This window comes from Bombus huntii, chromosome 3 (genome assembly GCF_024542735.1).
Source record: "Bombus huntii isolate Logan2020A chromosome 3, iyBomHunt1.1, whole genome shotgun sequence".
NCBI classification, from domain to species: Eukaryota; Metazoa; Arthropoda; class Insecta; order Hymenoptera; family Apidae; genus Bombus; species Bombus huntii.
The window spans coordinates 10,038,172-10,061,090 of NC_066240.1; the positions used below are offsets into that span (position 1 = coordinate 10,038,172).

The 22,919-nt window shown below is 33.1% G+C and overlaps 6 protein-coding genes across 6 annotated transcripts in view; 5 read left to right on the plus strand and 1 right to left on the minus strand.

Moving 5' to 3' along the window:
• Positions 1-22,919, minus strand: part of LOC126863815 (crossover junction endonuclease MUS81) — a 48,768-nt gene that overhangs the window by 17,538 nt on the left and 8,311 nt on the right. The gene's annotated exons all lie outside the window — the stretch shown is intronic.
• LOC126863582 (uncharacterized) lies at positions 2-11,156 on the plus strand. Its single transcript, XM_050613849.1, has 15 exons — positions 2-1,294; positions 1,364-1,481; positions 1,605-1,869; positions 1,995-2,111; positions 2,211-2,301; positions 2,383-2,519; positions 2,598-2,775; positions 4,892-5,017; positions 5,089-5,206; positions 5,519-5,594; positions 5,718-5,834; positions 5,904-5,994; positions 6,070-6,206; positions 6,288-6,420; positions 11,072-11,156. The coding sequence occupies exons 1-15, from the start codon at positions 1,205-1,207 to the stop codon at positions 11,123-11,125; spliced, it is 1,848 nt and encodes a 615-aa protein (XP_050469806.1). The 5' UTR covers positions 2-1,204; the 3' UTR covers positions 11,126-11,156.
• On the plus strand, positions 9,324-10,524 carry LOC126863829 (uncharacterized). The gene is made up of 4 exons (XM_050614413.1): positions 9,324-9,499; positions 9,627-9,891; positions 10,015-10,131; positions 10,231-10,524. Exons 1-4 carry the CDS (start codon positions 9,466-9,468, stop codon positions 10,379-10,381), a joined length of 567 nt encoding a protein of 188 aa, XP_050470370.1. The 5' UTR covers positions 9,324-9,465; the 3' UTR covers positions 10,382-10,524.
• Positions 11,146-15,671, plus strand: LOC126863824 (uncharacterized). Its single transcript, XM_050614406.1, has 8 exons — positions 11,146-12,744; positions 12,816-12,933; positions 13,058-13,322; positions 13,449-13,565; positions 13,635-13,725; positions 13,805-13,941; positions 14,019-14,151; positions 14,460-15,671. Exons 1-8 carry the CDS (start codon positions 12,655-12,657, stop codon positions 14,511-14,513), a joined length of 1,005 nt encoding a protein of 334 aa, XP_050470363.1. The 5' UTR covers positions 11,146-12,654; the 3' UTR covers positions 14,514-15,671.
• Positions 15,671-21,262, plus strand: LOC126863830 (uncharacterized; the record flags this gene model as incomplete). Its single annotated transcript, XM_050614414.1, has 9 exons — positions 15,671-15,856; positions 15,991-16,116; positions 16,193-16,310; positions 16,394-16,658; positions 16,813-16,923; positions 17,188-17,278; positions 17,344-17,480; positions 18,431-18,563; positions 18,630-21,262. Coding segments are annotated over 9 exons (1,218 nt in total), but the record flags the coding sequence as incomplete, so codon positions are not given.
• Positions 21,033-22,893, plus strand: LOC126863583 (uncharacterized). Its single transcript, XM_050613850.1, has 8 exons — positions 21,033-21,068; positions 21,242-21,367; positions 21,450-21,567; positions 21,672-21,936; positions 22,142-22,258; positions 22,348-22,438; positions 22,515-22,651; positions 22,732-22,893. Exons 1-8 carry the CDS (start codon positions 21,033-21,035, stop codon positions 22,889-22,891), a joined length of 1,050 nt encoding a protein of 349 aa, XP_050469807.1. The 3' UTR covers positions 22,892-22,893.

Consider the following 22,919-nt stretch of genomic DNA (forward strand, 5'->3'; position numbering starts at 1 on the left):
GTGAGAATATTCGCGTGTTGCAAACAGTGATAAACATATCGGTGAAGAATTCTTAATTGAAAATCGAAGAAAGTATCTGAACTCGAACAGACCGTGCACATAAAGAAATGTTTTCAAGTAGTCAGCGCTACGAAGAACTTCCTACCATTTATAATCAATACTCAGTTGGTATACCAATAGTCAATTATAATAACTGCTCATCCATGTCCTGCCGAGCGCCGTAACATGTGTTACAAGAACTTCGAAAAGCCATCATTTTCGTATCAAAGACGATGTCACAACGTTAAAAGTGATACCGTAGTAGATTACCTGGCAACCAATCGATAAGCTATAATATGTAATGACAAAATTGACGCATTTCCAGCAACATTGAATATACATCATAACTACATATGAGCATATTGATTTTTGCGACTTCAGAATGAGACCTCATACTCCACACGACACTTCTTAAACGCGCGATTCCTCCAAAAGCGCTTGTACAAGATAAAGAAGCCAACGTTTGAAACCTGAGGCTACACAACCAGTAAGGGAAAGAGATTTACACCACATCAAAATAAGTGGTTCTTTTTAAACTAATAATAAACCTGTGGATATTTATGCAAACCTATATTTGTAGGAATATGATTTAAAAAATCGTACTCACACAGAACATGGTTTTATCTATTACACTCTATAAAAAATATTATACTTTGAACATTTTATATATTTTTGTATATCATGTGCATTCTTTGCGTTTCTTTACTGAAATATCCTATAAGCGCATAAAAATCCGCAGCGTCTAGTGATATTGATGTTATGTTGATTTTATGATTTCTACGGTACCTAATATAACCTCGTGGGATAATTAATCTGAGTTTGGAGTATTTAGTGCGTCAGAAAACTGGGAGTCCCGAAATACTTCATGTGGCATACTACAATAAACTCGAACGATACATCCAACTTTTGGGGCAAGATCCGCGTCATAAAAGTAGCACTAGAAACATGATTGTAATAATAGTGGTAACTAGTATCGCATGCATCACAATCCCAACGGTAAGAAAAACACGTCAATCGTTATATAGAAAAGTAGAAAGGATAAAATGAGGAAACTAGATTGAATGAATGCTACGTAATAAAGCTAATAATCAGGTAATGTGATTAAACAATTGGAACCTGCAACCGATAGACAATAGAGTTATTTGCGTCCTTGCATAGAAAAGATATGGATGGAGTCATCGAGTGTCTGTCATATTTTGTCACATCTTCCACCAGTGCTGTTAAAGTATTAAATATGCATTTCAACAAACGAAATGTGCGCAAATATTTTCTTGCATAAGAAAGTTTTGCATACAAGAGGTATAAAAACTTATCCTTTTTCTAGTTTAGCAAAATGTACCAACTTGTGGCAAAACAATGGGAGCATCTGAAATTAAACAACGAATTGCACGTTCTAGAGAAAGTCGTCATGCAAGGCAACAGGATGGCGCACTTTTATCGTAGTAAGTAAAGAATTTTAATTCTCAACATGATTTTCAATATTTTTAATGTTTCAAGTAAAAGATCCTCCCTAACATATACATAGAATTATTTACACGTATATAATTAATTATACTAACTTTCAGACACTTTAGTATCTTTTATGGTATTATTCTTACTGGTGCCACTAACTTCTCCAATTCTTGATATTGTCCATCCAATAAACGGAACTCGAAAACGCCAACAACTACTAAGAGTTAATTACATATTTTTCAACAGTGACGACTATTTCTTTTACATTTATTTACAATTATTTTGGAGCACTGTCGTTGTGGTGCTCACCATAGTAGGTGCAGATTGGTTATACATGCTAATAATTCATCACAGTAGTGGATTATTTGCAGTTTGTGGGTAAATGTCATGATGTTATGCAAAAGTTGGTATTAGTCGCCATACTTGCATGTACTAGTTAATATTATAATCATTATATTCATATTAAGTACACACATTTTCATTATTTGTTTTCATAACTATAGATATCAAATTCAAAAAGCAACTGCGAATCTAAATTACTTTTCTGGTCAAAAAGATTCTGATAATTCTACGTATGAAAAATTCCGAAATTGCGTGATGATGCATAAGGAAGCTATACAGTATGTATACATTAGTCAACAACAAAGCACAATAAAAGTCGACTAAATAATTAAAATATTACGAAATATGACTAATATACATCTCCATTAAATATAAAGGTTTTACAATATATTGGACGAAAGCAGCCAAAGTAGTTATTTAATCCAGGTTGGATTAAATATATTGAGTATAAGCACAGCAGCAGTTCAAGTAAAGAACAATCTTGAGAATGATAACGGATACAAATTAAAAATAGATGTCGGTAATTAAATATCTCATTTTATTTTTCAGACCGTGGTAAACTTGGACAGACCAGAAGAAGCAATACGAAGTGCTGTATTTTGTGGGGCTTGTCAATTTCATTTGTTTCTACTTAGTTTACCTGGCCAAGTGCTTCTGGATCATTCTTCTGATTTAGCAGATAATATGTATGTGTTTAGAAAATATCCATATAAGCTATAGATATCAATAAGGCTCGAATAAAATTAAATGTCCATATCAAATAGTTACAGCTCCAAATGGTACAAGGCACCCGTGCAAATTCAAAAAGTACTATACGTGATGCAAATAAGATGCAGAAAGTTTTGTTCATTGACGGCAGGTGGATTGTATGAAATGAATATAGAAAATTTCGGAATAGTATGTATAAATTTAACAATATTATATGTATATAGATACAGTAGTGTATAAAAATTTCTGATTTTTCATTACATACCGCAAAGGCGATATTTTAAGATACCTTACGAGGTATATAATATATATTAGATTTATACTATAACCATAAAGTAATTATCAATTGTTCTACTGTTTTGAATTACCTGTTATGTCCCCATATTTAAAATTAGATAAAGTTTTATCAAATGCCGATTTCACAATGTAAAATTCGAAAACCATCTGGCTGAAAAAGTTTCCAAACCAATATGTTTACTTATAGTATATTAAGTACTATTTACGAATATTTTAATCTTCAGACCTTCAAAACGTGCATATCCTATATTACAATGTTGATGTCCATGAAAGATTGAATATGCATTAGCTGTCGGATGTAATCTCATCCACTGTATGTTATACACAGCTTTACCAAGTATAAGACTAGTATAATAAATAGCTGACATGTAATACTGGACATATTGGATGACATTGGCGAATAAAGATGTAAAAACACACCCTTCACATACAGGGTGGTTGGTAACTGGTGATACAAGCGGAAAGGGGGTGGTACTACGCGAAAAAAGAAGTCGAAAATATAGAATAAAAATTTTTGTTTTTAATTTTTCCATCGAGACAACGATCTACAGTGAGATCCTTTATAACGAGACGTGATAAAGTGCACGCGTACCGAGCGAAAATTCAAAGTTGATTTTCTCGAAAACAAAGCCTCAAACGAAAAATTTTTATTCTATATTTTCGACTTCTTTTTTCGCGTAGAATCACCCCCTTTCCGCTTGTACCACCAGTTACCAACCACCCTGTATAGTATTAACGTCTTAACACCTAAATCGTACCTAAATAACACACATTCACTACCATTGCAATGAATTCTCTTTACGTTACTTCAAAAACAATTTCCGAACTTTAAAAGGATGAAATTGATGTCGCATAATAGGAAGTGTAAGAATAAGATATATCTATTATTACAATATTCGCGTGTGGCAAACAGTGATAAACATATCGGTGAAGAATTCTTAATTGAAAATCGAAGAAAGAATCTGAATTTGAATACACCGTGCACAAAAGAAAGGTTTTTAAGTAGTCGGCATTATGAAGAATTTCTTGCCACATATAATCAATACTCAGTTGGTATACCAATGGTCAATTATAATAACTGCTCATCCATGTCCTGCCGAGCGCCGTAACATGTGTTACAAGAACTTTGAAAAGCCATCATTTTCGTATCAAAGACGATGTCACAACGTTAAAAATGATACCATAGTAGACTACCTGACAACCAATCGATAAGCTATAATATGTAATGACAAAATTGTCGCATTACCAGCAACACTGGATATACATCATAACTACATATGAGCATATTGATTTTTGCGACTTCAAAATGAGACCTCATACTCCGCACGACACTTCTTAAACACGCGATTCCTCCAAAAGCGGTTGCACAAGATAAAGAAGCCGACGTTTGAAACCTGAGACTGCACAACCAGTAAGGGAAAGATATTTATTCCACATCAAAATAAGTGGTTCTTTTTAAACTAATAATAAACCTGTGGATATTTATGCAAACCTATATTTGTAGGAATATAATTTAAAAAATCGTACTCACACAGAACATGGTTTTGTCTATTACATTCTATGAAGAATATTATAGTTTGAACATTTTATATATTTTTGCATATCATGTGCATTCTTTGCGTTTCTTTACTGAAATATCCTATAAACGCATAAAAATCCGCAGCGTCCAGTGATATTGATGTTATGTTGATTTTATGATTTCTACGGTACCTAATATAACCTCAAGGAGTAATTAATCTGAGTTTGGAGTATTTAGTGCATCAGAAAACTGGGAGCGTCGAAATACTTCATGTGACATACTACAATAAACTCGAACGATACATCCAACTTTTGGGGCAAGATCCGCGTCATAAAAGTAGTACTAGAAATATGATTGTAATAATAGTGGTGACCAGTATCGTAAGCATCACTATCCCAACGGTAAGAACAACATGTCAATCATTATATAGAAAAGTAGGAAGGATAAAATGAGGAAACTAAATTGAGTAAATGCTACGTAATAAAGCTAATAATCAGGCAATGTCATTAAACAATTGGGACTTGCAATCGATAGACAATAGAGTTATTTGCGTCGTTGCATAAAAAGGATATGGATGGAGTCATCGAGTGTTTGCCACATTTTGTTGCATCTTCCATCAGCGCTGTTAAAGTATTAAATATACATTTCAACAAACGAAATGTGAGTAAATATTCTTTTACATAAGAATATTTTGAACTATACAAGAGGCATAAAAAATTATCTTTCTCTAGTTCAGCAAACTGTTCCAACTTGTGGCAAGACAATGGCAGCAGCTGAAATTCAACGACGAACTGCACGTTCTAGAGGAAGTCGTCATGCAAGGCAACAGAATGGCGCACTTTTATCGTAGTAAGTACAGAACTTAAATTCTCAACACGATTTCCAATATTTTTAGTGTTTAAAGTAATAGATCCTCCCTGACGTATACATAGAATTATTTACACGCAAATAATCAATTGTCCTAACTTTCAGACACTTTAGTATCATTTATGGTATTGTTCTTGCTGGTGCCACTAAGTTCTCCAATGCTTGATATTGTCCATCCAATAAACGGAACTCGAACACGCCAACAACTGCTAAGAGTTAATTACATATTTTTTAACGATGCCGACTATTTCTTTTACATATATTTACAATTATTTTGGAGCTCTGTCGTTGTAGTGTTCACCATAATAGGTGCTGATTGGTTATACATGCTAATAATTCATCACAGTAGTGGATTATTTGCGGTTTGTGGGTAAATACCCTGATATTATGCAAGATTTGGTTGTTAGTCGCCATTCTCGCATGCACTTGAAAATATTGCAATTACTAAATTTATGACTCGTGCACATGTTCATTTTTGTTGTCATAACCGTAGACATCGAGTCCAAAAAGCAACTGTGAATCCAAACAACTCTACTGGCACAGCTATTTCTGAGAATTACACGTATGAAAGAATCCGGAATTGCACGATAATGCACAATGAAGCCATACGGTCTGTATTTATTACAATAATCAAAAAATTGCGAAATGTCACTAATATACATCTTCATCAACTTTAAAGATTTTCAAATATATTGAAAGAAAGCAGTCAAGCAAGTTACTTAATTCAGGTTGGATTGAATATGTTGAGCATAAGCGCGACAGCTGTTCAAGTAAAAACAATCTTCAAAATGATAACAAACATTAAAAATAGTTTCAGACAAATAATTGTTTATATTATTCTTCAGACAGTGATAAACTTAGACAGACCGGAAGAAGCAATACGAAGTGCGGTATTTTGTGGGGCTTGTCTATTTCATTTGCTTTTACTTAGTTTACCTGGCCAGGTGCTATTGGATCATTGTTCTGATTTAGCAGATAATATGTATGTTTTTAGAAAGTATTCATATAAACTATATATATTAATCACAGGCTCGAATAAAATTAAATGCTCGTATCAAAATAGTTACAGCTCCAAATGGTACAAGGTACCCGTACAGATTCAAAAAGTACTATACGTGATGCAAATAAGATGCAAAAGATTTTGTTCATTGACGGCAGGTGGATTGTACGAAATGAATATAGAAAACTTCGGAATAGTATGTATAAATTTAACAATGTTATATGTACGTACAATGGTGTATAAAAATTTCTGATTTTTCATTACATATCGCAAATACGATATTTTAAAGAGCCTTTCGAAGTACATAGTATAGTATGACCATAAAGCAAGTATCATTTGTTATACTGTCTTTTCCTACCTGTTATGCCTTTATATTCAATATCAGATAAAATTCTTTCAAATATAATTTTACTACTATAAACTACTGCATACTACTATACAGAGTGTTTAGCTGTAGATATAAAAGAATTTAAGGGGTGATTCTTGAAGCCAAAATAAAATGAAAATCAAGAATAAAAAATTTGTGTTCTCTGATTTGTTTGTTGATTATTGCCAATTAAAAATTGGTTGAAATATCCCTGTATGCGAGCAAGAACCCTTACAGGAACGAAATTAGATCAACCTATGCAGCGGGGTACACAGTGATCTTCAAATCGAACGATACATGGGCAGCAGCTTCTCTCGCACAAGCCGTAGAGAAGAAGATAATGACTTTCGAGAACCTAAATGATCCTGCGCAATGTTTTCTAAGAAAAATCGTAGATTACACATTATACTTGTCTACTTATTAAAGTACATAACAGCATATCGAAAATCGCCTCGTGGAATTTTCAAATGGAGAGAATTAATGTTTCCTCTAGCTTTCTGTCTCCATAAATAAATAATAAATAATGACGTACATAAACAATGTTTATACAAATTTCTCACACCTACAGCCATGGCCCTGTCCGTGATTGGCCGATATTTCTTAGAAGACGTTGTGCAGGATAATTTGCGACTTTGATTGTCATTATTTTCTTCTCTACAGCTTTTCTTTTTCTTTTTTCTCTACATTTGTGCGAAGGAAGCTGCTGCCCATGTATCGTTCGATTTGAGGATTCTTGTGCACTCCATTGCTTAGGCTGATCTAAATATCTTTCGTTCGTGTAAGGAGGCTTGCTCAAGCACAGGGATATTTCGGTCAATTTTTAATTGACAATGACTGAAAAACAAATCAGAAAACGAAATTTTTTTAATTTTGATTTTCATCTTATTTTAGCTTCAGGAATCATCCCTTAAATCTTTTTACGCTTACAGCCGAACATCCTGTATATACGTATATGTATTATCTACTACTTACGAATATTTTAATTTCCAGACCTTCAAAACGTGCATGTCCTATATTACAATGATGATGTCAGTGAAAAATTAAATCAGCACTATCTGTCGAATGTAATCGTTCATACATCCACTGTGTGTTATATAAAATTTTACCAAGTATAAGACTAGTATAATAAATAGCAATAAATAGTATAGTAATACTGGACATTTTTTATGACATTAGCGAATAAAGATATAACAATCACCCCCCTTATACAGTGTTAATATTTTAGCACATAAATCATACCTGAATAATACACATAACACACATTCACTACCATTTCAGTGAATTCCATTTACATTACTTCAAAAACAATTTCGCAATTTTAGAAGAATGAAATTGATGCCGGCAATGGTAAGTCTAACGGTAACATAGATCCACTGGTTCCAATATTCGTGTGTGGCAAACAGTGACAATCTTCTCAGTCAAGAATCTTCAATTAGAAGTCCGAAGAAGTAGTGCCAAAGTATTAGAGACTAGAATACACTGTGCATAAAAAGAACACTGTCTTTCAAGATCAATGTCACAGTTTCGAAAACTCTGGTAGCATTTACTATTAAAATTTAACTGGCATGTCGTACGAGACGGTATCAATATTTCAGGATAACTATACATAATAATAAGCCTTTCATGTTCCGCGGAATATTTTAATGGGAGCCAGAAGAACATCAGAAAATCATAATACTCTTAACCAGGATGATGTAATAAATTTAAAATGATATCAAATTGCACAGCTGTTCGACAAGAAACTGAATCAGTATAATATATAATGACCAAAATTATACATTCTCAGCAACATCTAACGCCTGGTACAACTACATATGAACCATATTGATTTCCACGATCCTCAGATGGGAACTTGTATTCCATACGACACTTGTTACATACGCGATTTCTCCTAAAGCACTCGCGCCAGTTAAAAACACCAGCGTTAGAAATCTCGAGCTATAGCCAGTAACGAAAAGACATTTACACTGAAACTATAAATAATATTTAGTTCTTCTTAAACTAATGATAACACTGCGGGTGTTTATGCAAACCTATATCTCTATGAATATAATTGACAAAATCGGACCCAGCCAGAAAATGTGTTTAGCTGTTACATATTATAGACAATATTATATATTGATTATTTTATACATTTTTGCATATAATATACACTTTTTGCATCTCTTTCCCTTAAAATTTTCCATAAATGCATAAAAACTCGCAGTGACTAGTGAAATTAATGTTATGTTGTCGTTATTTTTATCGTCTTCAATATAACACTAATGTGTAATTAATGTGAGCTTCGAGTATTCAGTGCTTCAGATAAACGAAGGTTCTGAAATATTTCACGTGCCTTACTACAATGAACTCGAACGATACATCCAACTTTTGGGGCAAGATCCACGTCATAAAAGTAGCACTAGAAATATTATTGTAATGATAGTGGTGATCAATATCGCAAGCATCATTTTCCCAACGGTAAGCGAAACACATAAATCATTATGTAGAAGATTAACGAGGGTAAAGTGAGGAAACTGATTTGTGTGAATGCTACGTAATAAAGCTAATAATCAGGTAATATCATTAAACAATTGGAACTTGCAATCGATAGACAATAGAGTTGTTTGCGTCGTTGCATAACAAGGACATGGATGGAGTCATCGAGTGTCTGCCACATTTTATCGCATCTTCCATCAGCGCTGTTAAAATATTAAATATGCATTTCAACAGGCGAAGTGTGCGCTAATTTCTTTTTATATAAAAAAGTCCTGAACGATGCAAGAGGCATAAAAACTTATTTTTTTCTAGTTTCACAAATTGTTCCAACTTGTGGCAAAACAATGGCAGGAGCTGAAATTAAACGACGAACTGCACATTCTAGAGGAAACCGTCATGCAAGGCAACAGAATGGCGCAATTTTACCATAGTAAGTCATGGTGGTATCACAATCCTCATCATGATTTCCAATATTTCTAATTTTTAACAAAAATGGTCCTCTCTGACATACACGTAGAATTATTTACGCGCGAATAATCGATTGTACTAATTTTCAGACACTTTAGTATCTTTTATGGGATTGTTCTTGCTGGTGCCACTAACTTCTCCAATTCTCGATATTGTTCATCCAATAAACGGGACTCGAACACGCCAACAACTACTAAGGGTTAATTACATATTTTTTAACGGTGGTGATTATTTTTTCTACATATACGTGCAATTATTTTGTGCAGCAGCTGTTGTTGTGTTCACCATAATTAGTGCAGACTGGTTATACATGCTAATAATTCATCACGCCAGTGGATTATTTGCAGTCTGTGGGTAAATATCATAATGTGATGCAAGATTTGGTTATTGGTCGCCATTCTCGCATGCACTTGTAAATATTGCAATCACTACATTTATAACACGTACACATGTTCATTTTTGTTATCATAACCGTAGACACCGAGTTCAAAAAGCAACTGTGAATCCAAACAACTCTACTGGTACAGCTGTTTCTGAGAATTACACGTATGAAAAGATCCGGAATTGTGCGATAATGCACAGTGAAGCCATACTGTATGTATTTATTAATTGACGATAAGGCATAACAGAAAATGATAAGGTAAATAAAAGATTACGAAATGTTACTAATATACATTTTCATTAATTTTAAAGATTTTACAATATATTGAACGGAAGCAGTCAAGGTAGTTACTTAATTCAGGTTGGATTGAATATGTTGGGAATAAGCGTGACAGCTGTCCAAGTAAAGTATAATCTTGAAAATGGCAACAAATACAAACTGAAAATAATTCTATATAAATAATTGTTTTACTTAATATTTCAGATAATAGTAAACTTAGATAGACCGGAGGAAGCAATGCGAAGTGCAGCATTTTGTGGGGCTAGTCAGTTTCATTTGTTTCTACTCAGCTTACCTGGCCAGGTTCTCCTGGATCATTGCTCTGATTTAGCAGATAATATGTGTGTTAAAAGTATTCATATAGACTACATTAGTTACAGTCTCCAATAAAATTAATTACTCGTATCAAAATAGTTACAGTTCCACATGGTACGGAACACCCGTGCAGATTCAAAAAGTACTATACGTGATGCAAATAAGATGCAAAAGATTCTGTTCATTGACGGCAGGTGGATTGTACGAAATGAATATAGAAAACTTCGGAATAGTATGTATCAGTCTAGCGCTATTATATATACGTACAGTGGTGTACAAAAATTTCTCATTTTTCATGTCATATAACACACGCGATATTTTAAAGAATCTTACGTAGTATTACTGTACTATAACGATAAAACAATTATTATTAGTTCCATTGTGTCCTTTTATTTATTATACTCTTTATTAATATTACATATTACATATTAGATAAAACTCTATCAAATACGGCTTTTACAATATAAGATGGAAAACCTACCTGGCTGGGAATTTTTGCATACCACTATATTTATATATACTATATTATCTTCTATTTATGAATATTTTAATCTTCAGACTTTCAAAACTTGCATGTCCTACATTACAATGTTGATGTCTCTGAAGGACTGAACCTGCATTACTAGTCAAATGTAATATCATCCACCGTTTATTATACACAGTTTTACCAACCGTACAACTAATATAATAGATAGCTGACATGTAATACTGAACATATTGGATGACTTTGGCGAATAAAGATATAAAAACATCCCTCAGATAAAGTATTAATATTTTTGTATAGAAATCATACCTAAGTAACACACATTCCGCACTATTTCACAGAATTCATTTCCTATATTACTTCAAGCATCATTATACGACTTTAGATACATGAAATTGGTGATAGTATAAAGATAACGCAATCCTATTGTTACAATATTCGCGTGTTGTGAACAGTGATAAGCTTGTCAGTAGAGAATCTTCAATCGAATGTCAGAGGAAGTAGTATTACAACTATAATACACTATTCATACAAAGAACAGTGTCTTTCAAGATCAATGTCACTCTCGACATTTACAATTCATATATAACTGGGACGCCGTACGACACGATATCAATATTTAAGAGACTAGCTATAATAACAGACGTTGCATATATTACAGAACATAGTTTTGACAGGCTATAATAAAATCTTGGAAATCATAATTTTCTCTCCAAGTATGATGTCACAGATTAAAAATTATACCATAGCTCATATTCGTGTGACAGCAAATCGAAAAAGTTCACATTAACAATTAGTGGAAAAATTGTAAATGTCCAGTAATATCAAACGTCGAGTAAAGTCACATACGTACATACCGTATTGATCTTTATGATCCTGAGAAGGGAACTCATACCCCGTACGATACTTGTTACGCGAGATTTCGCTTAAAGCAATTGCACGAGTTAAGATCACCGGCGTTTAAAACCCAAAGTTGTAGCTAGTAAGGAAAAGAGATTATACACAAAAACTAAAATATTTAGTTCTTTTTAAACTAACGATTACACTGCGGATATTTATGCAGACCTATATTTATACGAATGTAATTGAAAACCCCGCAACCAGACAGAAAAATTTTTTACCTGTTATATATTATAAATAATATTATACTTCGAATATTTTACGTATTTTGCATATGATATGCATTCTATGCATCTATTTCCCTTGAAATTTTCCCATAAATGTATAAAAATCCGCAGCGTCCAGTTATATTGACATTATGTTAATGTTACTTCTATAATATTTAATATAACTCGTATAATTAACGTAAGCTTGGAGTATTCAGTGTTTCAGAAAACTGGCGACCCCGAAATATTTCACGTGCCTTACTATAATAAGCTCGAACGATACATCCAACTTTTAGGACAAGATCCGCGTCATAAAAATAGCATTAGAAATATGATTGTAATAATAGTGGTGACTAGTATCGCAAGCATCACTATTCCAACGGTAAGAAAAATACGTCAATCATTAAATAGAAAAGTAGGAAGGATATAATGAGGAAACTGGATTGAGTGAATGCTACGTAATAAAGCTAATAATCAGGTAATATCATTAAACAATTGGAACTTGCAATCGATAGACAATAGAGTTATTTGCGTCGTTGCATAACAAGGACATGGATGGAGTCATCGAGTGTCTGCCACATTTTATCGCATCTTCCATCAGCGCTGTTAAAATATTAAATATGCATTTCAACAGGCGAAGTGTGCGCTAATTTCTTTTTATATAAAAAAGTCCTGAACGATGCAAGAGGCATAAAAACTTATTTTTTTCTAGTTTCACAAATTGTTCCAACTTGTGGCAAAACAATGGCAGGAACTGAAATTAAACGGCGAACTGCACGTTCTAGAGGAAATCGTCATGCAAGGCAATAGAATGGCGCTATTTTATCGTAGTAAGTAAAGATATCCCAATTCTCGTCATGATTTCCAATATTTCTAACGTTTAACAAAAACAGTTCTCCCTGACATATACGTAGAATTATTTACACGTAAAAAATCAACTGTACTAATTTTCAGGCACTTTACTATCTTTTATGGGATTATTCTTGCTGGTGCCACTAATTTCTCCCATTCTTGATATTGTCCATCCAATAAATGGAACTCGAACACGCCAACAGCTACTAAGAGTTAATTATATATTTTTTGACGATGATGACTATTTTTTCTATATATACTTACAATTATTTTGTGGAGCAGCTGTTGTTGTGTACACCATAATTGGTGCAGACTGGTTATACATACTAATAATTCATCACAGCAGTGGATTATTTGCAGTCTGTGGGTAAATATCATAATGTTATGCAAGGGATGGTTATGAGGCGGCATTCTCGCATACACTAGTAAATATTGTAATCACTATATTTATACTAAGTACACACATGCTCATTATTTGTTACGTTAACCGTAGACATCGAGTCCAAAAGGCAACTGTGAATGCAAACAACTTTACCGGTGAATCTGTTTCTGAGAATTACACGTATGAAAAGATCAGGAATTGCGCGATAATGCACAATGAAGCCATAAGGTCTGTATTTATTACAATAATCAAAAAATTACGAAATGTCACTAATATACATCTTCATTAATTTTAAAGATTTTCAGATATATTGAAAGAAAGCAGTCGGGGTAGTTACTTAATTCAGGTTGGATTGAATATGTTGGGTATCAGCGCGACAGCTGTTCAAGTACAGACAATTTTAAAAAGATAACAGATACAAATGAAAAATATTTCTTGGTAAATAATTATCTAATGTTATTCTTCAGACCGTGGTAAACTTAGACAGGCCGGAAGAAGCAATGCGAAGTGCCGTGTTTTGTGGGGCTAATCAATTTCATTTGTTTTTACTCAGCTTACCAGGCCAGGTGCTCCTGGATCATTGTTCTGATTTAGCAGATAATATGTATGTGTTAAGAAAGTATTCATATAGACTACATTAGTTACAGTTTCCAATAAAATTAATTATTCGTATCAAAATAGTTACAGCTCCACATGGTACGGAACATCCGTGCAGATTCAAAAAGTAATATACGTGATGCAAATAAGATGCAAAAGATTTTGTTCATTGACTGCAGGTGGATTGTACGAAATGAATATAGAAAACTTCGGAATAGTATGTATCAGTCTAGCACTATTATAAATGTGTGTGAAGTACTGTGCAAATATGTATGTTTCAGATAGATTTCGTACTTTACATTTTAGAACTGACATTTTAAAGTTTTATTTAGCATTAATAGCGGCCCTTATGTGTTCTACTGTTTACTTTTACTTGTTATGCCGCTGTAGTCAATATTAGTTAAAATTTCGTTAAACATCTATTTTAGACTACAAAGTAAAGAATCTATTTGTCCACAAACCGTTGCACTGTACTTATATATTGATATTACGTTACTTACTATTTTCGAGAATTTACATTTTCAGACCTTCAAGACGTGTATGTCCTATATCACAATGTTGATGTCATTAAAAAACTGAATCTGCGATACCTGAAATATGTAATTGTATTCACTGCGTTTTGTACCCAGTTTAGCCAGAAGTACAAATAGTATGTTAAATAGCCGTTATAATGTAATACTTGACATTTTTGATGACTTCGACGAATGCGCAAATAAAGACATAAAGTCACATAATTTTCATACGATATTGATATTTTAGTACATGAATCGTACCTAAATAACACACATTCCGTACTACTTCACAGAATTCATTTCCTACATTACACTAGCATAATTATACAACTTTAGGCACATGAAATTGATGATAGTATAAAGATAACGCAATCCTATTGTTACAATATTCGCGTGTTGTGAACAGTGATAAGAGCTTATCGGTAGAGAATCTTCAATCGCATGTCGAAGAAAGTATTACAACTAGAATACGCTACTCATAAAAAGAACAATGTCTTTCAGGATCAATGTCACTGTTTCAAAAAATCTCTCGACACTTACAATTAATATTTAACTGGGACGCTCTACGAAACGATATCAATATTTAAGAGACTAGCTATAATGACAGGTGTTGCATATACTGCAGAACGTTTTGACAGGCTACAATAGAACCTCGGAAATCATAATTTTCTCTCCAAGTATGATGTCACAAATTAAAAATTATACCATAGTTCATATTTGTGTGACAGCAAATCGAAAAAATTCACATTAACGCTCGATGGAAAAACTGCAGATGTCTAATAGTATCGAATGTCGTGTAAACTTACATACGTATATCATATTGATTTCTACGATCCTGAGAAACAGAACTTTCATACTCTCCACATGACAGTCTTTCTTCTGAAGCGGTTACTCTAGTTAAGAAAGGAGATATGGCTAGTAAGCGAAATAGGTTTACACAAAAATCGAAATAGTTATCACTTTTTGAAGTATGATTAAATCGCGGATGTTTGTGCAAATTAGTATTTTTATAAATAATTAATAAAATGGAAGCTAAGAAGAGAGCTTTTTTACCTGCTATACTTTTAATGTCTTGTATATTTTTGCATATGATATGTACCCTGTACATTTTTTACCTTGAGATTTCCCATAAATGCATAAAAGTCCGCGGTCTACTAGTGATAGTTATAATTTTATGTTGTTCTTTTATGGTTCTTAATGTAAATTATCGGAAAATTAATTTAAGCTTGGAGCATTTTAGCGTTTCAGGAAACTGAGAGACAATCTCCTGATATATTTGATGTTCCTCACTATAAAATGCTGAAAAACTACTTGCAACTTTTGGGGCAAGATCCACGTCAAAAAAATGGATTTAAGAATTTTATAGTAACTGCTGTAGTGATCAGTATTACAGGCAACATTATACCAACGGTAAGGAAGGATCTAGTAAACCTCTCGTAGAAAAATGTTATAGATAAATTGAGAATACTAAAGTAAATGAATTCCTCGCAAGAAAGTAAATAATTAGGTAATGTTATTAAACAATTGGAACCTGCAATCATTAGTCACTAGAATTGTATACCTCGTTATGTGACAAGAATATGGACGCAGTAATCAACGTTTTCCCACATTTTATGGCAGCTACGATCAGTGCTATTAAAATATTAAATATCCAGATCAACAGACAGAATGTAAGTGAATTTATTATTAGATAAAGAGTTTCTTATATAAATAATATAATAAATATTCGCAATATATTATTTATAGTTTAACAAATTGCTTCAATTTGTGGCAAAGCAATGGGAACAACTGAAATTAAACAATGAATTGTACGTTTTGAATCGAACCGTTGTGCAAGGCAACAAGATGGCTCAATTGTATCGAAGTATATTATCGTATTACTATTATCTAACAAAAATACTTTCTTTCAGTATTTTGCAGGTAAGTTATCGAGTTTATTCTTTTCAGGATCTTTATTGACCGCTTTGATATTATTCCTACTGGTCCCACTAGTTTCTCCCATTCTCGATGTCGTTCTCCCACTAAATGAAACTCGACCACGTCAGCAACTGCTTAAAATTAATTACATTATTTTTGACGACGCCAACTATTTTTTCTACGTATATATGCAGTTAGCTTGGGGATCAATTATGGTTGTGGTAACCATAATTTCCGTAGATTCATTGTACATCCTTATAATTCATCACAACAGCGGATTGTTTGCCGTGTGTGGGTAAATATGGTGCTGTCAGAAACATATAGACATATATCATAATTATAATATATTTACAAAAGATATGCATAAGTATTCAAATGCTTTCACACGGCACTACAATGAATTTTAAAAGATGTTACAATTATTTTTTCTATCTGTTGTTAAAATACAGGAACCAAGTGCAAAGGGCAACAAAAAATTTAAACACCAGTCAAATTATTTCGGAGAATTACACGTACAAACAGATTAGGAATTGCGTGATCACGCACAACGAAGCCATCCAGTTTGTATCTGTCGAGTAACAATAAATTCTAAATAGGCTGTGAATATTTACATAAAATATTTTTATAAACACGACTAAAATAATAACTAAATATCATAGTGAATACTATACTTTGAATATTTTATATATTTTTGCGTATTATATTCATTTTGTATTATTTTGCATCTCTGAATTTCCCATAAACGTATAAACATTTGCAATCTAACAGTAGTTTATCAAAATATTATTAAACGCAACTAATTTTTTCTATTATTATATTTTAAGGTTTTATAATATTCTAAACGAAAGCAGTCGAACTAGTTATTTGATCCAAGTTGGATTAAATATGTTGATAATCAGCGCAACAGCCTTGCAAGTAAGGAGAAAAGCCGAATAAAATTAAAAAGAAACATGTATTTAACTGATAGCTTTATTTTTCAGGCAGTAATAAATTTAGATAAACCGGAAGAAGCAATTAGAAGCGTGGTATTTTGTGGGGCCAATCAATTTCATTTATTTGTGCTTAGTCTACCCGGACAGGTGCTTCTGGATCATTGCACTGAGCTAGGAAATAATATGTACATATATGTCTAATATACGCGTGCAATATGTAAACCGTACGAGGCAAACATGATAATTCCATTTATTGTTGATTTCTTCTTCAGTTTTGGTGTCTATATAATTTATATACATATATAATATAGTATAATATATAATATATGATATAAATTTAATAACGACTCTAAAATAGGTAACAGTGCAATATTTAAAAAATGAAACAACTCATATAATTAAGTTACTTTTTAAATTAGATTTTGAACTTCTACGATGCTGAGATGTCGTGATATCGGATTTTCGGGAAAAATCGTGTAGCTATTGCACTTGCACTTTGCACTTTACACTTTACACTTTGCGCAGTTTCGTAAACGTTGCAGTCTACTTCTTGAAGGCAGATCTGAAACTGAGGGTTTCGAGCCCCGTTGTCGCTATTTATACTGAGCGATGTTCCGCTTGGCTGATCAAATTAATGGCTCAACTTGGAAGTTCTAACCGGGCGAATGAAGATCTTCCTAGTTGAGTCATCGGTTTGATCAACCAATCGGAATATCGCTCAATATAGATTGAGACAATGAGACCCAAAACCCTCAATTTCAGATCTGCCTTGAAGAAGCAGACTGCAACATTTACGAAATGTTGGCGCAAAGTGCAAGTGCGAAGTGCAAAGTACAAATGCAAAGTGCAAGTGCAAAGCGCAAGTGCAATAGCTACGCGATTATTTCCGAAAAAGTAATATCATGCTGATACGATTAATATTATGACAATGAATCAGAGATTTGGTATTAGGAAATCGGCTGACAATTAATATAAAATTAAAAAATTTCTTAATTAATAAAATATAAAAAACCTTACCATGTTTTTCTAATCTACCTTATCATGTTTTTCTCTGTAGTCTTCATATGCAATTAATAATTAGTCTCAATCAAGAATCGATTGATTCGAATGTTGTGTTTTCTCGATGTTATAATAGATACGGTGCCATGTGGTACAGAACACCCGTGCAAATTCAAAAAGTACTTTACATGATGCAGATAAGAAGTGGGAAACTATGCAGCTTAACGGCAGGCGGACTGTACGAAATGAATATAGAAAATTTCGGAGTGGTATGTATCACTATATGATTCTAATAATTTCTCGTCTTACATTAACTGTTTACAATTTCTTTCAAGACCTTCAAAACGTGCATGTCCTACTTCACGATGTTATTGTCGCTAAAATAACGATTCTACCTTATCCGTTGAAATTATTTAGTCAAATTCACTGTGCTGTGATACAAGATTAACCAGGAATGCGAATATTAAGATCATATAGCCAAGATATGTACTGTTAATATTAAATCGTTTAAATTACTATATTAAACACGTAAATAGAATTATTGAACCATCTTTCAATATTATTTGATATTTCAGAGTGTATTTTCGACCAATCGCGGCGAGACGCAATCGCGAGGAAACACGTCAACGGGAGTCGTAAATTCCCGTTACGATGATAATAATCGACGCCGCGAATAGGTCGATCCCCTGATTTCCGTTGAGATAATAAGGGTGGTTGAGGTGGTATAACGCTGCGATTAACAGGGTTATAAACTTTATATTTCCAACACTTGTACACTCAAGAGTTACACCGTTTCGTATGATATAAGTCGTAGACGATGATTTGGCGTACACACACAATATTATTTGGTAATGGAGCAAGGCCCTTACAGTTGAGTTTCTTGTTGTAGTTGAAGGAGACTAAGTATAGATATGAAGTGACTGCTCTGTAGTCTAGAGAATCAGTTTAGAGAGATGACGTGATTAAGACTGACTTGTCGCTCCTATGTTATTACGGAAGAAAGTTCGGTGTGAGTGTGCCCTTTGAATGAAGAACGCGGATTCGTTGTTCACACTTTTCGTTAGGAAAAGTGAGGGTGAGCGATGTCGACTGGTTATGACCCATGTTAATGCCAAAAGGTATGAGGAGGAAGCCTCCTACCAACGTGGTTTGTGGATGACCTTGTTCATGGAAAAAACCAGCTTGTTTTGTTAGACAAATATTCGGTTTTCCCAATAGGTGAATACCCGCTTTTTCCGTGTTTTCAAGAGTGCCTAATAAACCCAAGGACTTTTCTAAAAACCAGCCGTGAACCGAAAAATTTCTAGGATTAAAAAATCCTTCAGGACAAACAGATTGACTGAAAAACATGTATTGACACAATGAAGTTAAAAGTTAAAGGTTTATGGTGGATCCTTAGATTAGAATGAGGGTTGGAATGACGATACGTAGACAGTGCAGATGTCTTACGCGACATAAAACAGAGTGTAAAACATGTTATATATCTTACCGAAATAATGAATTGATCACTATTTCACAGATTTCTTTCAGTTCGTTCCATCGAGCCACAGAGAAAATTTACATTTGTGTACTAATTTTAGCAAGATACGTATAATGAAACTCCAACGGTTGAATCTATTAACTAACTGGATCCACCACTTTTTTAAGTTTCATTTACATCTCGCAAATAACACCGTTGCACTTTTTTCCGTGTCAAAGCTTCAGCTAGAGGTCGAAGGAAATATTATCACGTCAACACTGCGAATAGAGGTACGATACTTTTCTGAGAATTCAAGACTTTTCAGTGTATAATTAATTCTACAATTATTTATACATCACTGAGTACTTAGTTAATACCATATTGTCAGTAGCTCGATCAATATCTCACTGTAATCATAGATCTTCGATTTTCAGTTTAAATGACAGGCATCGCTATAACCCTTGATTCGTTATGTTCCTATCTATAATGCACTTGTCATTCAGCAATAGCTAACTTAGACATTATGCTATATACTGCATACCTGTCCGGCAAAGAAGTCGATTCATAGTCATACTTGATAACCGTAATTACAAGCTCAGTAATATTGAATATCGAGTATAACTGCATTCGCAGATTGACTTTCGCAATTTTAAGAACAGAAACATTTATTCAATCGGCACGACGATAGTCCGAACGTTAACCGAAGTCAATTAATTGAAAATCTGGAAATATGGATAGTAAGAGATAGAAATGAGCCATTTAGAAGTCACGTTGATCAACTCTATAAATTGAAGAGCACACGAAAATGTTGATATTACAACTATTATTGTTTTTAAATTTATCTTAGAATTTACCATCATTTACGTCACCTTCTTACGATAAGAAAAATTTATGGAAGTAAATTTGTTTCTGGAGAATTGAATATTAATCGTGTGCATGTGTAATGAAATTTAAAAATTAATAAAAAGTGCGGTTGGATCAGTACCTGTCTTCTGAATGACTCAAATGCAATTTATGTTATGACTATAATATAAATTATAAATAATTAAAATAGTTCTTTGTCAATATATAATTTTTATGGTACTTAAAGTAAACTAGCCGGGGATAATTCTTTCATGAAATTAATTTAAACTTAGAACATTCAGCATTTCAGAAAGTCAGAACACAGTCTACCGATATGTTCGACATTCCTTACTATAAAATGCTCGAGAAATATTTGCAAATTGTAGGACAAGATCCACGCCAGAGAGATATATTCAGAAGTATTATTGTGACTATAATGGTGACTAGTATCACAGGCATTCTCGTTCCAACGGTAAGGGAAACATATCGTATAGTACATTTTATAGAAATGTATTCTTTATTTATAGAGATACATTTCTATAAAATGTATTATAATCGAAATGAGAAAACTTAGTTGAGTAAATTCCTCGCAAGAAAGTAAATAACCAGATAACGTTATTGACAATTGGAACCTACAATCACTAGTTATTAGAAGTATATAGATCCTTATATGACAAGGATATGGACGGAGTGATCGAGTGTATGCCGCATTTAATCGCAGCTATAACTAGTATCGTTAAAATATTAAATGTCCACTTCAACAGAGAAAATGTACGTGAATTTATTGTTACCCGATTAAGCTTTGGGAATGAAAACATATTATAAAGTCGTAAAAATACATGTTATATCATAGTTTAGAAAATTGTTCGAATTTGTGAGGAAACAATGGAAGGAATTGAAGTTAACCGATGATTTACGCGTTCTGGAGGATGTCACCATTCAAGGCAGCAAAATGGCACAACTGTACCGAAGTAGGTTATCATGTCTTAATTTTTCAATTACAGTGCTTCTATGTGTATAAAGGATTTGTTCTATTAATATTTTGAACATAAGCGATCAATTGTGATCATTTCAGATACTTTATTGATCTTCATGGTACTGTTCTTGCTGGTTCCATTACTTTTTCCTATTCTGGATGTCGTCCTTCCATTAAATGAAACTCGACCGCGACAACAATTATTTAGAGTTAATTACATATTTTTTGATCATGAAGAGTACTTCTTTTACATATATTTACAGCTTGCATGGGGATCTGTTATTGTTGTGATGATAATAGTTACCGTAGATTCGTTATATATCCTTATAATCCATCACAGTAGTGGATTATTTGCGGTGTGTGGGTAAATATGATACTGCAAAAAGCATAAGGTCGCGTTAATCCGTAAAGGCTATCATGAGTGAAATTTCCCCCTTGATAACATAGACGTGATATTCTTTGATGATAGCTTTTAAGGATCAATAACCATATGTCTCTTTTTGTACTAATAAGAATAAGAAGATAAAACTAATAAGATTTCATTTTTTATAATTATATTCAAAATATAGGCATCAAGTCCATAAAGCAACTAGTAGTTCAATCATATTCTCTACAGAAGCTATGACGGAGACTTACACGTACGAACAGATAAAAAATTGTGTGATCACTCACGATAAAGCGATCGAGTTTGTATTTATTAAATGACGATAAAATAAAATACGGTGCGAGATGATTATTGATCGCAATTAATGTGCTTTTTTCGTTATATTTTGAGGTTTTACAATATTCTAAATGAAAACAGTCGAAGTAGTTATTTGCTTCAAGTTGGATTAAATATGATGGGTATAAGCATGACAGCTGTTCAAGTAAAGAGAATCTAATAATTGAAAACGAATGAAAATTCTGGAAGCATTTTCCTAATTGAAAGTTTGTATTTTTCAGACAGTCGCTAACTTAGAAAGACCGGCGGAAGCAATTAGAACCGGCATATTTCTTGGAGCTGAACAATTTCATTTGTTTGTGATCAGTCTGCCTGGGCAGGTACTTCTGGATCATTGTTCTGATTTAGCAAATAATATGTATGTATCTAGTGCAATCGTATAAAATGCAAATATTCAATCGTAGAAAAAAATATAATTTATTACTCGTATCAAAACAGATATGGGTCCACCTGGTATAAAATACCAGTAAAAATTCAAAAAATGCTTCTCATGATGCAAATACGGAGTAAAAAACTGTGTACATTAACGGCAGGTGGATTGTACGAAATGAATATGGAAAATTTTGCAATTGTATGTAATATTATGGGACAGTTATAGTTACTTTATATTATTAACTAGTAGGTAC